The sequence below is a fragment of the Scaptodrosophila lebanonensis genome, unplaced genomic scaffold (genome assembly GCF_003285725.1).
Source record: "Scaptodrosophila lebanonensis strain 11010-0011.00,11010-0021.00 unplaced genomic scaffold, SlebRS2 tig00000053-arrow-pilon, whole genome shotgun sequence".
Classification (NCBI taxonomy): domain Eukaryota; kingdom Metazoa; phylum Arthropoda; class Insecta; order Diptera; family Drosophilidae; genus Scaptodrosophila; species Scaptodrosophila lebanonensis.
The window spans coordinates 293249-306674 of NW_022060548.1; the positions used below are offsets into that span (position 1 = coordinate 293249).

Genomic DNA, 13426 nt, shown 5'->3' on the forward strand with positions numbered 1-13426 from the left:
TAGTTAATTAAATTTGGAAGCTATCAACATCAACGTCTTTGATGAATCTACGTTCAATGAAAGACTCCAACTGAATCGAAATTTAAATTAAATATAGCATAAAATATTAATTGTATCTGCTACATCGGACAGATATGTATATATATCTATTTATGTGAATTCTGACAAAAGAGGGATTATTAGCAATTAAAACAGAGAGTTTATTTCACAGTAAAAACATTCTGCCTGCCTAATTCGTTCTTCTGTAAATGGAGTTGCTCCAAAAGCTTGTAGGTCGATGAACGTAGTTCATTTTAGAAAGTAGTGGGCATGATATGGAATGTATGAAGTCGTTACCACATATTAATTATAAGAAACTTCGCTTTAAAAAAAATATACCTTTCATTAAGTAATTACAATTTCAGTTCCTATACCCTATACCAACAAGGTAAAAGGGTAAGCTTGTATGAACGAAAGGATCTCAGAAGGTACAAGAGTTCGTATCCAGGTTCCCCTAAGCCCCAAGCAGATCAAGTTTGTTCATTTTTCTGATGCATCCCCCCACTCCCCTGCTATTACAAGTAGTGATATTTCAAAACTAGAATTTTTTTAAAATTGGCAATTACATAAAGTTAGTGATTATGTGTCCGTAAATTCAGTTATGAAGATAGTTATAGTAATAAATGTAATCTCTGCTCAAACTCTGCCCGATTCCCCAGACAAGATATTGATGTAAATGTATGATATTGAAACTGTACATGAACATATGTATTTTTTACTCATTCCTTTCTTGTTTTTTTTTTTTATTTTTAATTTAAAGGATGAGTTATTATTATTTAATTTGATTCTAAACCTGTATGAACGGTTTCCATGCTTAAATTAAAAAAAAAAAACAAAATTTAATTTGATGTAAATAGAATATAAATATTTCATGTTAAAGCTAGTATGTAATAACAAATTAGGTACTAAATTAATGTTTAATGAATCATTAGCTTCAGCTTCCTGTATGTACAGAATAATAGGTCTTATATTAAACTAACATATGATCATTTATTAATTTATAAACATATTTATGTATGCCTGTGTGAATCGTGTTTAGAGGAAGTTGGTTGAGACTTTTTTTCTGATGAAAAATAATTAACAATTGTTAATACTTGTATATATAAGCTAAGTTAAATATTCTAATGATTCATTTAAAAGATGAACAGACTGATGGCCATAAACAGTTTTTGAACCAAAATATGTGAAAATGAAATAAAAATAATTGATTAAATTATTGTTAGTATACTATATGTAGATTAAAATATATATTGATTTGAAATTCATTTAAATTATACTCTATTTAATACTATGTAGGAATCAGAACAACAGATCTGTTCCAGTTTGTGGGTTAAGAACTTTTTATAACTGAAAAATGTTAGGATTAATTTGTAAATGTTTGCAGTTTGTCTGATAACTGGTATAGATTTATATAACATACTTTTGCTATTAAAATATATATGAATAGTCATGAACAGAAACAGATTTCAAGAATGGTATCCTAAACTTCTTTTCGCACTCGACTCAAGCAGACTTCAGCTTTTTATTTGACTGTTGTTGGCTAATCAGAAGACGGTTCTTAGTTTTACAGACCTTGCAGAGAAATAGGAAATTATTTCCTTCTTTCTCCTGAAGAGTTGCGCATTGCTTTTCGGAATGTTATGGCAAAACTATAATGAGCTGCTCCAACTGCTTTCTTTCCTCTCAGAAAGTCACCCCGGCCATGAAAGGATTTACTAGACATTGATAAAATAAGACAAATTGCATTTATTTAAAACGGATTTGCAAATTCCAACAAGAACATATTTCATGTTTTATTTAGTATTCATTCTATATGTTTGTATGTAGGTATAAACCTATTTATATTTGCCCACAACGAGACCGCAAGCATTTAAATGCATTTCACCGCACAGTCGTGTCCACAAGCCGAGTAAATAAGCTCTATTGTTGTTGCCAATAAGGCATGTATTTGCATTTCTGGCCAGCAGCGATTGCAGCCACAACAGCAACAACAAGAAGTAATTGTTGCAACAATAATGCAACCAAGCTGGCCAAAAGTGACAAAGTCAAAGTCTCAATTAAGGCATCAAGTTTCGAGTTGATCAAAGAGCGAGAAAAGCATTGCAATTAAGTAAATGCACTTGCCTCAAGTGCATGACCATAATGTGAGTGTATGGGTGTCTGTCTGCCTGTCTGTGTGAGTGGCTGAGTGTCTGAATGAATCTCTAGCCGAGTGTATATGTGTTAAGCAGCTTGTGGTAATGTGTTCGGGTTGTTGCTTAACCTGTTGGTGTTGTTACTTCTTCGTGTCTTTGCATATCACTAACTTTACAGTAGACATTGCCTAAGAGCAATCATCGATGGTACGGAAAATTTCTAAGGATTCAATTCACTTATTTACAATCAAACTGCTCTTCCTTTATACGAGCAATAAAATAAACAACTGTTAGCATAGCTTTTTTAAAATATATCGATTTATTGAGTTGAGGTTTGCGGGAGCTTAGATCATGAAGAAATATTTGAATGGAGTTTGGAAGAGGGATGTAAAAAAGGAATGCGATGTACATTTCATATATCTTCGAGTGTTACAGTTTAAATGTATATTTATTTTCAAAATTCATAAATATATTTCAAGTATCCATATCTCAATATTCTTTAACATACTCATATATTTTTTCATTTTTTTTACAATTATTGCTTGTACAGCCGAAAAAGTTTTTCTAGAAAAGAACCTAATGTTTAAAGATAGAAAATGTTTATTGCTGGACGTAGCTTGCTTTGAAGTAATTATAAGATAACGGTATTTTGGTAAAAATATAATGTATTCTATCAATTATACACGCATTCATATGCAAACAGAACCGGTCCTTTTCCTTTTAATAAAAAATACTTCAAATCTTGTAACTTAGAACTGAATTTCCTAAAAATAAAAAAAAAAAAAAACTAACAAACTAACGTAGATTTTTCTTATAAGTTTATATTCGCCTAAATCTTTAGATCAATTATTAGAGATCAATATTTGTTTTCATTAACAGAAAAGTTAGATGGGTTGCTTCAAAAATAGTCAACTCAGCCTTCTCAGAGTTATCAGTTAATATAAAATAATTTGTATTCATTTGTATTCCCCATAATGATAAAATATTTATTCAATTTAAATGTTGAACATATTCTTTGTGCTGATGTTTTTTTGAAACAAACAAATAAAACAAATAAAATATTGAATAACACTGTTACAATATTTGATTCCAAAATCGACAATTATTTCTGCACATATAAATTCCCAATGACTGACGACGCTTTTGTGAAATGCAAAAAAACAGAAGTAATAAAAACTCTGGAGAACCTCTAATAAAATACCTCAGCGAACCCCAATAACTGACGACGCTTTTGTGAATTGCAAAAAAACAGAAGTAATAAAAACTCTGGAGAACCTCTAATAAAATACCTCAGCGATCCCAGGCTTGCCTCACTGAAGAAGACAGTAAAATTCTCTCCCGGTGCACTGATGGCATTCTCGAAAAACATCAGAATTCTGGGGGATCAATAAAGCTTTCCTTCAACACTGAGGACCAACTTTTGTATATAAAGAAAACAAATGTTTTCCTATAAGCTTACTGCTCATCATTTAGTAAACAATACGAATTCTGTTCTCTGTTAGATTAGTTTCCGAGTGATTTCCACAGTATTGCCTATAAATGCGTGTATTGTATGCATATGTGTATGTATGTAAATACGAGCATATATGTATGTATGTGTGCATATCCATACAGCTCTTGGCTTAGAGTCTAAACTTTAGACAATGAACGAAAGTCTTTTGTTCCATTCCATTCTTATACATATGTATTTATGTACGAGCATATAGTATGTATGTATGTATATGTATGCACACACTGTCTGGCCGTGTCTAGGATTACCAGTTGGCTGCCTATGGATGGTTAACTACACTATCCACTTAATTGCAGCATAATCAGCCCGAAAGACAATGATGGGCCAAGTCGTTGACATTTCTCTCATGTTTTGTTCATTTGTGTACAATTTCCAGAGCGTGAAGCAGAAGAGCAGAGAAACTGACGACCACGACGACGAGATAACAACAAATACAACAATAATAACAACTACAAGTTTGGCTAGTAGTGCCAAATACTAAGCATGTTGCAGAATCCTTCGAAATATCACGCAAATCCTTTGTCACACTTTCTGGCATTGCATAACACACAACAGGCCAACCACAACAGCAACAACAACAGCAATAGCAGTAGCAGCAGCAACAACATCAACAACACCACACACGGCCATGTTCATGTGGGAGCTGGAGTTGGAGTTGGGGGCGTGGCATTGGCAGCTGCAGCCGCAGCAGCTGCAGCAGTTACTGCAGCGGGTCAAAGTTCATATCAAATGGAGCAGCAGCAGCAGCAACAGCAACAACAGTTACATTCCCACCCACACACACAGACAAGCAACAACAGCAACCAGCAGCAACAGCAGCAACAACAACAAGAAGCCAGTGGGACATCGCATGCGCATCTCATTGAGGCACATACCACCCTCGATGTCGGCAAGTCATTCACAATAGCCGCCATTTTGGGTCTGCAGCAGAGTGCGATTGAGAATCAACGCAAGGAGTATAATAATGCCATTAATTTGTCGCTCAGCGCGGGTGTGGGGGCGGGCGATGTCATTGACCAGGACAACAACAACAGCAAGTGCTACAGCAACAACAACAACAGCAGCAGTTACAGCAATAATAGCAGCAGCAGCAACAACAACAACAACAGCCAAAGTGTAAATAACTTTAATTGTGATAACAGCAACAGCATCGTCCCATCTCTAGTTACTCGCTATCTGCCCACCGTACAACAACAACAACACCAGCAACATCATCAGCAACAACAACATGTTGCCGCCGCTCATCATCATTTACATTCGCAGCAACAACAGCAGCACCAACAACAACAGCGCGCCAATTTCGCGGCTGCCGCCGCTGTCGCTGCTGCCGCCGCCGTCGCCACTGCACCCTCCGCTCTCCAAAGTCTCCAGCAACTGCATCAACACCATGCCCAGCAAGCAACGCTCAGCTTCCAGCGCGAGAAACTTAAATCGGGTAAGAATGTAGGCATTTAGTTTTTTAATAAGCTCCACTAATTAAATCGTAAAGCTGTCTAATTCGATTTCGATGATGAATTAAATTTGGTAAAAGTTCGATAAAACGCTAAAGCTATTTGGTTGACTTATAGTTTTTTGGGAACATTTACCAATTTCGATTCTGCATAATATGGAAATATAAACATACTTAATATTTGGATTTTATACAATTATAAGCTTGCTATCGATCGTTCCCTCATACCTTCAATCATTCCAAAATATAAAAAACAATCTCTCTTGATTATATTTAAACTGACAATTCATACGAATGCACTTCCCATAGAATCCCACAAGAAAAGCGCGCTGAAGAATAAACGAGTTCGGACAATTTTCACACCCGAGCAGCTTGAACGCCTGGAGGCGGAATTCGAGCGTCAACAGTATATGGTGGGACCGGAGAGACTATATCTGGCACACACTCTCCAACTCACAGAGGCGCAGGTGAAAGTGTGGTTTCAAAATCGACGCATCAAATGGCGAAAGCATCATCTGGAATTGACGCAACAACGTTTGGCCCTCATACGACAAAGTCAATTGCCCAGCACAGCGGCGGGAACCAATTTGGAACTGCCCATAGCCTCCGCAGCCGCCTCAAATACAGGGAATCTTACGCTATCCTCCCCCAGCCTGGAGGATAATGAGGATAGCAAGCATTCGCTCCCAATGCGAGCTGCTTCCGAATCCGATTTGTCAATATGCAATGACTCGGTGGACGGGGACAGCTTGATGGATGGAAGCGAGGAGGCTTAAACTATTGTATTATAATAGATTGCACTCTCTTTATAAAACCATACATCTGTAAATACTATAGTATACTAAAAATACAAATATCTGAAAATGTTTTATATTAATTGGGTGGTAATTCCCGCAATTTCGCGAAGTGAATGTTTGAGTTGATGGGTAAATGGAGAAAATATTTATACAGTTTATATTTCGGGAAACTGAAAAGTGATCGATATATTAAGAGAGAAGAGGATTCTATATCATCAATAATAAACTTATGAAGAAAGATAACACCTAAATCTAAATCGGCTTGATACAATTCTGATTTAGAACTTATCAGCAGTACTCCCCAACAGACCGTAACAAAGCGAAGACACATATAAAGTGAAGATTGAATTTGTTTTCAATAATATAGTAATTCCAGATTTTCTATAAGTTCGGCTTTGTTTGATTAAGTCATAAACTTAGAAAATTTAGAGAAATTAAGATATAAATGGTTAATCGAGTAGATAACCAAAGCTGCATGCAGATCTGGTCACCCTGCAATATATTCGTAAGAGGGTCGGAAACAAATGGAATTGGTTTCACAAACCAATTCGGAAATCTGCGATATATGTACGTGAGATTGAGTGAGATCGAGCAGTTACAAATGTATAAACCAATCGATTAAATTTAAATAAAGCCTTTATTTCTTTACGATTTAGATAAATATAGTATTACATGTGTTAATTAATTTCTTCCCTTATTGCTTGTTGGATTGATTGGTTATATAAACTAGTTTAATTAGTGTTATAAAGTTCTTATAAACATTTTTTTTAATGCTGACATTCAACATTTTATAAATATGGAAAATATTGACAGTATAAGACAATTGAACTAAATAGCAGCTCTCCAAATTAAGAGATTTTTTTTAAGAAAAGCTCGAATTTGTTTTGTTAAATAATTCTCCTATTCCTTCCCATGCTCTTTTATTGTTGCGCAGCGGCCTTCACAGTCCGATCGTGACATGACAAATGGACTAGCTGACCATTTGGGTAGCGAACAAAGGCTCCTTGAATGTTGAAACGTTTCTTGCAGACGACACAAAGTGTGGATTCTGTAATTTCAAAGCTTTTCTCCATCTCCTTCTGTACAGCAGCCTTCAAACGGGCCAATTCCGCTTCGAGCAGGCCACGCTTAATGTGACGCTCGTGTTGTTCCACGATTTTTTGGCGCAACACCTTCTCCATATAGTATTGCAATTGCTGCATAGGCATGTCGTCAGGCAGGAACTGAAATCAGAGAAGAATAAGATGTTTAATTTGCACAGGGGTTAAACAAATTTTGAGAAAACGTACGGGAAATATGGTAATCGGATTGATTTTGAGCGCATAGGAATTTAGAATCTCCAGGGCAACATCTCGATTGGGTCGCAGAAAGTCTGGATGCAGTTTCACGCCCTCATATGGCGGCATTGTCGTGGGACAAAGTATGGTCTTTAGAAGTGTGTGAAATATTTCCTTATCGTCCTCATAGTTTTCCTCGCAATAAGCTTTCGCCTTAGCTATATCGCCAAACACTTGTATATAGATGGCCAACACTTTTTCGTGTCTCTTCAGACGTTTCAAAATTAGCGCGCGTTCTTCAAGCAGCATTGTGGTGGGAAAATCCTCCAACGCACGATCGGGTGAGTAACTATTGGATTCCTCCAGAAACTTACAAAGCTTGGCGCGCATTGGCTGTAAATCGGGGGTGGCCTCTCTGCAAATGACAGATTTGTATATAACATTTAATAATCATTGGCAGCTTTGAAATATTAATGATATTGATATAAATTGTATGCTCACCCCTTAGAATTTTGTTCCATCAGGCGCTGCACTTGGTCTCGGTATTGTTTAATCAGCACATTATGGCGTAACGTATTCGTATCATTCCATTGTTTTATTATGTACTCCAAATAGGGAGTGACTAAGCCCTTGTGCTTACTAATCAAGAAGTCCAGGACTTTGGCGCGGGGCAGCTGTTCGACCTCAATCAGTTGCTCGGTGAATATGGTGAGACCCTCTTCAGGATCCTCCTCCAGCACCCAATCGGCAAACTCGAATATCAGTGGCAAATGGTCGGCGCCCAGCTCTTGAAGATAGCGTATGGTTCGATTTCGTCCCTGCAGAACTGAACCCTCCACGGCTGCTTGAGATTTGAGCAGCTGGAGTGCCAGTTTGTGTTTGCCCTTTACTTGATAGAGAATAATCAGTTCGGCTATTTTTCCATGCTTCTTCAGCGTTTTCTCCGCCTCTTCGAAGTGAATTTGATTGAGGCGAAGCAGCGGAGCGACAAGCGTATCGTTGGTTTGCAAATAACACTTTAACAGTGTGGTGTCGATTATCTCCAGTAAGGACTTGGAGCTGCTCTTGTTGTCGCGCAACTTAACGACCTCTTTTTGGCGTGCAACAGCTAAAAATTCAATGAGGGCCAGATACGCATTCTCCAGGTCTCGATCTATTAGCTGAGGTATATTCGAGGCAGCAACGGCATCAGCCACTGGCTTTGTTTCAGGAACGAGGGTTGGAAAGAGACGTATTACATCATATGGATCGATGGCCGCCATTTCGAACTCCTTCATCGCCGCTTTGAATTCTTTGTTCATGAACAACTCCTTAGCATAAATCATGCGAATTTCTCGTATAGTTTGTGCTTTAACCTCGCTATGTTCCTCAGAAACTTGCTGGAATGGGGAATAGAGATTCGATAGCTATTGTAGAAAATTCTGATTGCAACTCACTGTTAGTTCTATGGCCAATTGGTATTTCTTCTGTTGCAGCAATTGAGTGCGCTGTGTTGTTATATCTACCATTCGTAGGCACCACAATTCGGATGTGGAAGCTGCAAATATTTTACCACTCTCGGAGTGCGCCAAGAATTTGGTTTTTTGAAGCTCGGGAATACGTTGAACGAGAGTATCCTTACCACCAAGGTTTCGCACCTCGATGGTATTGTTAGTGCGGCCAACAGCATACGGGTCGTCCCAGACTAGGCCCAATAACGGACTACTCCATTGTAGTGGTTTTAACGGATTTGGTTGCAGGGATGGCCTCGACTGACTGTCGCCATCTTTTGGTTTAGTGTAATCATTTGGCTCTACAGCCACTAGAAAGTCATCCTTGGATATGCCAAGCATCCGGTTGCGTATAAGGCAAATACACGGTTCCATGCTGAATTTTGAAGAAGTCAGAAAAGGATCTTTCTTTGCCGGCGGTGTGGAAGTCATCTGAACGAAAATGTTAAAATAATTCAACATTTCGAATGCAACGTTTCGAAAAACTTACATCGTAAACAATATATTCATCCTTGTAGCCAACGCACACCACGTCGTCTACCCAGCACAGCGCCTTGGGCACATCGCTTAACTCGATGCTATATTTCAGTGATTTAATAATGTTCGATTTAAGATCCCAGCAGAAAAATTCTAGGGTACGCTTGATGGCACAACAAACACGTATGGCAGTACCCACCACTTCGCCCGTCGGAGACTTCGGCATCTTTACATCAATCGAGAAGAGGGTGCAGCCCTTTGTGTCCTCCGCTTTGTGCATGAGCGCGAAGTTCCCTTCGATTCTACTTATATCGCAGACATGTATCATTCCGTCGGTCAGGACAAACAGCAAATTCTCCACCGCAATCATTTCCATTTGTTTGATTGGCTTCTTGCTGATGTTGCTGTACATACGCATGTCGACCTTCAAATCCTTATCCACGGAGTAAAGGATCAGCTTACCACCCCGTGTGCCGACAATAACGTGATCACCTAAAAGTTTCATGAACACCAATAGCTTTAAATACTCAAAATTAAATTGGTAGCATTTCTTACCATAGGCCGATATGGATTCTATGGGGTCCTGATTATTTTTCAGCACGGATTCGAATGTGTAAGCTTGATGCATTTTGAATTGTTGTTTTTATTTTGGGTTAGGTTTTTGTTGTTGTTTTTATTTTGGTTTAGGTTTCCACGATACTGTTGAGTATTGTGGAATTATTTGGCCGCCCACTTATCAAGTATTTGGAAATTGCCATGCAAGTTACTATTGTCTTCTTTATTTGTTTTAAATCTTGATATTTATTCCTTTTGGAGCGCAAATCAGTCGAAGTCTTTCTGATTAAAGGATGCGTGCAGATTATTGCATATTTTGTTAGTGATGTGAGTTGTTGTCGCTTTGTGCCGTGTTTGACCAACTAAAGATTATGCGATATCGGATGTCGTTCGTGTGACTTTATCGAGAGCGTTGCCACTGTTTTAATGTTTTAAATGGTAGTTATCTTTATATGCTTCATAAATAGGAAAAAAATAAATAGAAAAGTGTTTTATTTAATCCATTTCTGCATTTGTGGAATTGACAAAGTCCTTTAATTATTCTTTTGTATTAGTAAGTTCAAAGGGCGGCTCAAATTTGTTTAATTCAATAACATTTCAACTTTGGTTATGTATTCAAGAATATAATCATTTATCTTTTATTGCGGCGCTGCAGCTTTCACAGTCCGATCATTGCATGACAAATGGACTAGGTGACCATTTGGGTAGCGAACAAAGACTCCTTGAATGTTGAAACGTTTCTTGCAGACGACACAAAGTGTGGATTCTGTAATTTCAAAGCTTTTCTCCATCTCCTTCTGTACAGCAGCCTTCAAACGGGCCAATTCCGCTTCGAGCAGGCCACGCTTAATGTGACGCTCGTGTTGTTCCACGATTTTTTGGCGCAACACCTTTTCCATATAGTATTGCAATTGCTGCATAGGCATGTCGTCAGGCAGGAACTGAAATCAGAGAAGAATAAGATGTTTAATTTGCACAGGGGTTAAACAAATTTTGAGAAAACGTACGGGAAATATGGTAATCGGATTGATTTTGAGCGCATAGGAATTTAGAATCTCCAGGGCAACATCTCGATTGGGTCGCAGAAAGTCTGGATGCAGTTTCACGCCCTCATATGGCGGCATTGTCGTGGGACAAAGTATGGTCTTTAGAAGTGTGTGAAATATTTCCTTATCGTCCTCATAGTTTTCCTCGCAATAAGCTTTCGCCTTAGCTATATCGCCAAACACTTGTATATAGATGGCCAACACTTTTTCGTGTCTCTTCAGACGTTTCAAAATTAGCGCGCGTTCTTCAAGCAGCATTGTGGTGGGAAAATCCTCCAACGCACGATCGGGTGAGTAACTATTGGATTCCTCCAGAAACTTACAAAGCTTGGCGCGCATTGGCTGTAAATCGGGGGTGGCCTCTCTGCAAATGACAGATTTGTATATAACATATAATAATCATTGGCAGCTTTGAAATATTAATGATATTGATATAAATTGTATGCTCACCCCTTAGAATTTTGTTCCATCAGGCGCTGCACTTGGTCTCGGTATTGTTTAATCAGCACATTATGGCGTAACGTATTCGTATCATTCCATTGTTTTATGATGTACTCCAAATAGGGAGTGACTAAGACCTTGTGCTTACTAATCAAGAAGTCCAGGACTTTGGTGCGGGGCAGCTGTTCGACCTCAATCAGTTGCTCGGTGAATATGGTGAGACCCTCTTCAGGATCCTCCTCCAGCACCCAATCGGCAAACTCGAATATCAGTGGCAAATGGTCGGCGCCCAGCTCTTGAAGATAGCGTATGGTTCGATTTCGTCCCTGCAGAACTGAACCCTCCACGGCTGCTTGAGATTTGAGCAGCTGGAGTGCCAGTTTGTGTTTGCCCTTTACTTGATAGAGAATAATCAGTTCGGCTATTTTTCCATGCTTCTTCAGCGTTTTCTCCGCCTCTTCGAAGTGAATTTGATTGAGGCGAAGCAGCGGAGCGACAAGCGTATCGTTGGTTTGCAAATAACACTTTAACAGTGTGGTGTCGATTATCTCCAGTAAGGACTTGGAGCTGCTCTTGTTGTCTCGCAACTTAACGACCTCTTTTTGGCGTGCAACAGCTAAAAAGTCAATGAGGGCCAGATACGCATTCTCCAGGTCTCGATCTATTAGCTGAGGTATATTCGAGGCAGCAACGGCATCAGCCACTGACTTTGTTTCAGGAACGAGGGTTGGAAAGAGACGTATTACATCATATGGATCGATGGCCGCCATTTCGAACTCCTTCATCGCCGCTTTGAATTCTTTGTTCATGAACAACTCCTTAGCATAAATCATGCGAATTTCTCGTATAGTTTGTGCTTTAACCTCGCTATGTTCCTCAGAAACTTGCTGGAATGGGGAATAGAGATTCGATAGCTATTGTAGAAAATTCTGATTGCAACTCACTGTTAGTTCTATGGCCAATTGGTATTTCTTCTGTTGCAGCAATTGAGTGCGCTGTGTTGTTATATCTACCATTCGTAGGCACCACAATTCGGATGTGGAAGCTGCAAATATTTTACCACTCTCGGAGTGCGCCAAGAATTTGGTTTTTTGAAGCTCGGGAATACGTTGAATGAGAGTATCCTTACCACCAAGGTTTCGCACCTCGATGGTACTGTTAGTGCGGCCAACAGCATACGGGTCGTCCCAGAGTAGGCCCAATAACGGACTACTCCATTGTAGTGGTTTTAACGGATTTGGTTGAGGAGATGGCCTCGACTGACTGTCGCCATCTTTTGGTTTAGTGTAATCATTTGGCTCTACAGCCACTAGAAAGTCATCCTTGGATATGCCAAGCATCCGGTTGCGTATAAGGCAAATACACGGTTCCATGCTGAATTTTGAAGAAGTCAGAAAAGTATCTTTCTTTTCCGGCAATGGGGAAGTCATCTGAGCGAAAATTTTCCATATTAAATAGTGCATTTTTAATACAACATTATGTGAAACATACATCGTAAACAATATATTTATTCTTGAGACCAACGCACACCATATCGTCCACCCAGCACAACGCCTTGGGCACACCGCTTAGTTCGATGCTAAAATTGAATGATTTAATAGATTTTGATTTGCAATCCCAAACAAATAGTTCTAGGGTACGCTTTTTGGCACAACAAATACGTATTACGTATACGACCATTTCCCCCGTCGGAGACTTCGGCATCTTTACATCAATCGAGAAGAGGGTGCAGCCCTTTGTGTCCTCCGCTTTGTGCATGAGCGCGAAGTTCCCTTCGATTCTACTTATATCGCAGACATGTATCATTCCGTCGGTCAGGACAAACAGCAAATTCTCCACCGCAATCATTTCCATTTGTTTGATTGGCTTCTTGCTGATGTTGCTGTACATACGCATGTCGACCTTCAAATCCTTATCCACGGAGTAAAGGATCAGCTTACCACCCCGTGTGCCGACAATAACGTGATCACCTAAAAGTTTCATGAACACCAATAGCTTTAAATACTCAAAATTAAATTGGTACCATTTCTTACCATAGGCCGATATGGATTCTATGGGGTCCTGATTATTTTTCAGAACGGATTCAAATGTGTAAGCTTGATGCATTTTGTTGTTATTATTTTGGTCTAGGTTTCACGATACCGTGGTTTTCAAATGTGAAATTGATTGGCGGCTAACTTATTAAGTATGTTGAAATTGCCAATGAGAC

The 13426-nt window shown here is 38.9% G+C and overlaps 3 protein-coding genes across 3 annotated transcripts; 1 reads left to right on the forward strand and 2 right to left on the reverse strand.

The window, feature by feature from the left end:
• The first annotated feature begins 4167 nt into the window (after nt 1–4167).
• LOC115623755 (homeobox protein Hox-C4) lies at nt 4168–5910 on the forward strand. Its single transcript, XM_030518290.1, has 4 exons — nt 4168–4413; nt 4507–4819; nt 4910–5119; nt 5444–5910. The coding sequence occupies exons 1-4, from the start codon at nt 4168–4170 to the stop codon at nt 5908–5910; spliced, it is 1236 nt and encodes a 411-aa protein (XP_030374150.1).
• Nucleotides 5911–6629: 719 nt separating this feature from the next.
• On the reverse strand, nt 6630–10002 carry LOC115624088 (vam6/Vps39-like protein). Its single transcript, XM_030518678.1, has 6 exons — nt 9731–10002; nt 9189–9667; nt 8645–9130; nt 7710–8587; nt 7221–7623; nt 6630–7154 (listed from the first exon to the last, which is right to left on the reverse strand). Exons 1-6 carry the CDS (start codon nt 9801–9803, stop codon nt 6852–6854), a joined length of 2622 nt encoding a protein of 873 aa, XP_030374538.1. The 5' UTR covers nt 9804–10002; the 3' UTR covers nt 6630–6851.
• A 366-nt stretch (nt 10003–10368) lies between these two features.
• LOC115624089 (vam6/Vps39-like protein) lies at nt 10369–13386 on the reverse strand. The gene is made up of 6 exons (XM_030518679.1): nt 13251–13386; nt 12709–13187; nt 12162–12647; nt 11227–12104; nt 10738–11140; nt 10369–10671 (listed from the first exon to the last, which is right to left on the reverse strand). Exons 1-6 carry the CDS (start codon nt 13321–13323, stop codon nt 10369–10371), a joined length of 2622 nt encoding a protein of 873 aa, XP_030374539.1. The 5' UTR covers nt 13324–13386.
• Nucleotides 13387–13426: the final 40 nt, after the last annotated feature.

Bases quoted from the DNA above. Each gene is read 5' to 3' on its own strand.
- LOC115624089 (XM_030518679.1), bottom strand. From the start codon at position 13,323: ATGCATCAAGCTTACACATTTGAATCCGTTCTGAAAAATAATCAGGAC. The intron at 12,648-12,708 runs GTATGTTTCACA...ATTTTCGCTCAG, and splicing joins ATAAATATATTGTTTACGAT to ATGACTTCCCCATTGCCGGA. The intron at 10,672-10,737 runs GTACGTTTTCTC...CTCTGATTTCAG, and splicing joins ATCCGATTACCATATTTCCC to TTCCTGCCTGACGACATGCC.
- LOC115623755 (XM_030518290.1), top strand. From the start codon at position 4,168: ATGTTGCAGAATCCTTCGAAATATCACGCAAATCCTTTGTCACACTTT. The intron at 4,820-4,909 runs ATAACAGCAACA...ATCAGCAACAAC, and splicing joins TGTAAATAACTTTAATTGTG to AACATGTTGCCGCCGCTCAT. The intron at 5,120-5,443 runs GTAAGAATGTAG...CACTTCCCATAG, and splicing joins GCGCGAGAAACTTAAATCGG to AATCCCACAAGAAAAGCGCG.
- LOC115624088 (XM_030518678.1), bottom strand. From the start codon at position 9,803: ATGCATCAAGCTTACACATTCGAATCCGTGCTGAAAAATAATCAGGAC. The intron at 9,131-9,188 runs GTAAGTTTTTCG...ATTTTCGTTCAG, and splicing joins ATGAATATATTGTTTACGAT to ATGACTTCCACACCGCCGGC. The intron at 7,624-7,709 runs GTGAGCATACAA...TGTCATTTGCAG, and splicing joins ATGGAACAAAATTCTAAGGG to AGAGGCCACCCCCGATTTAC.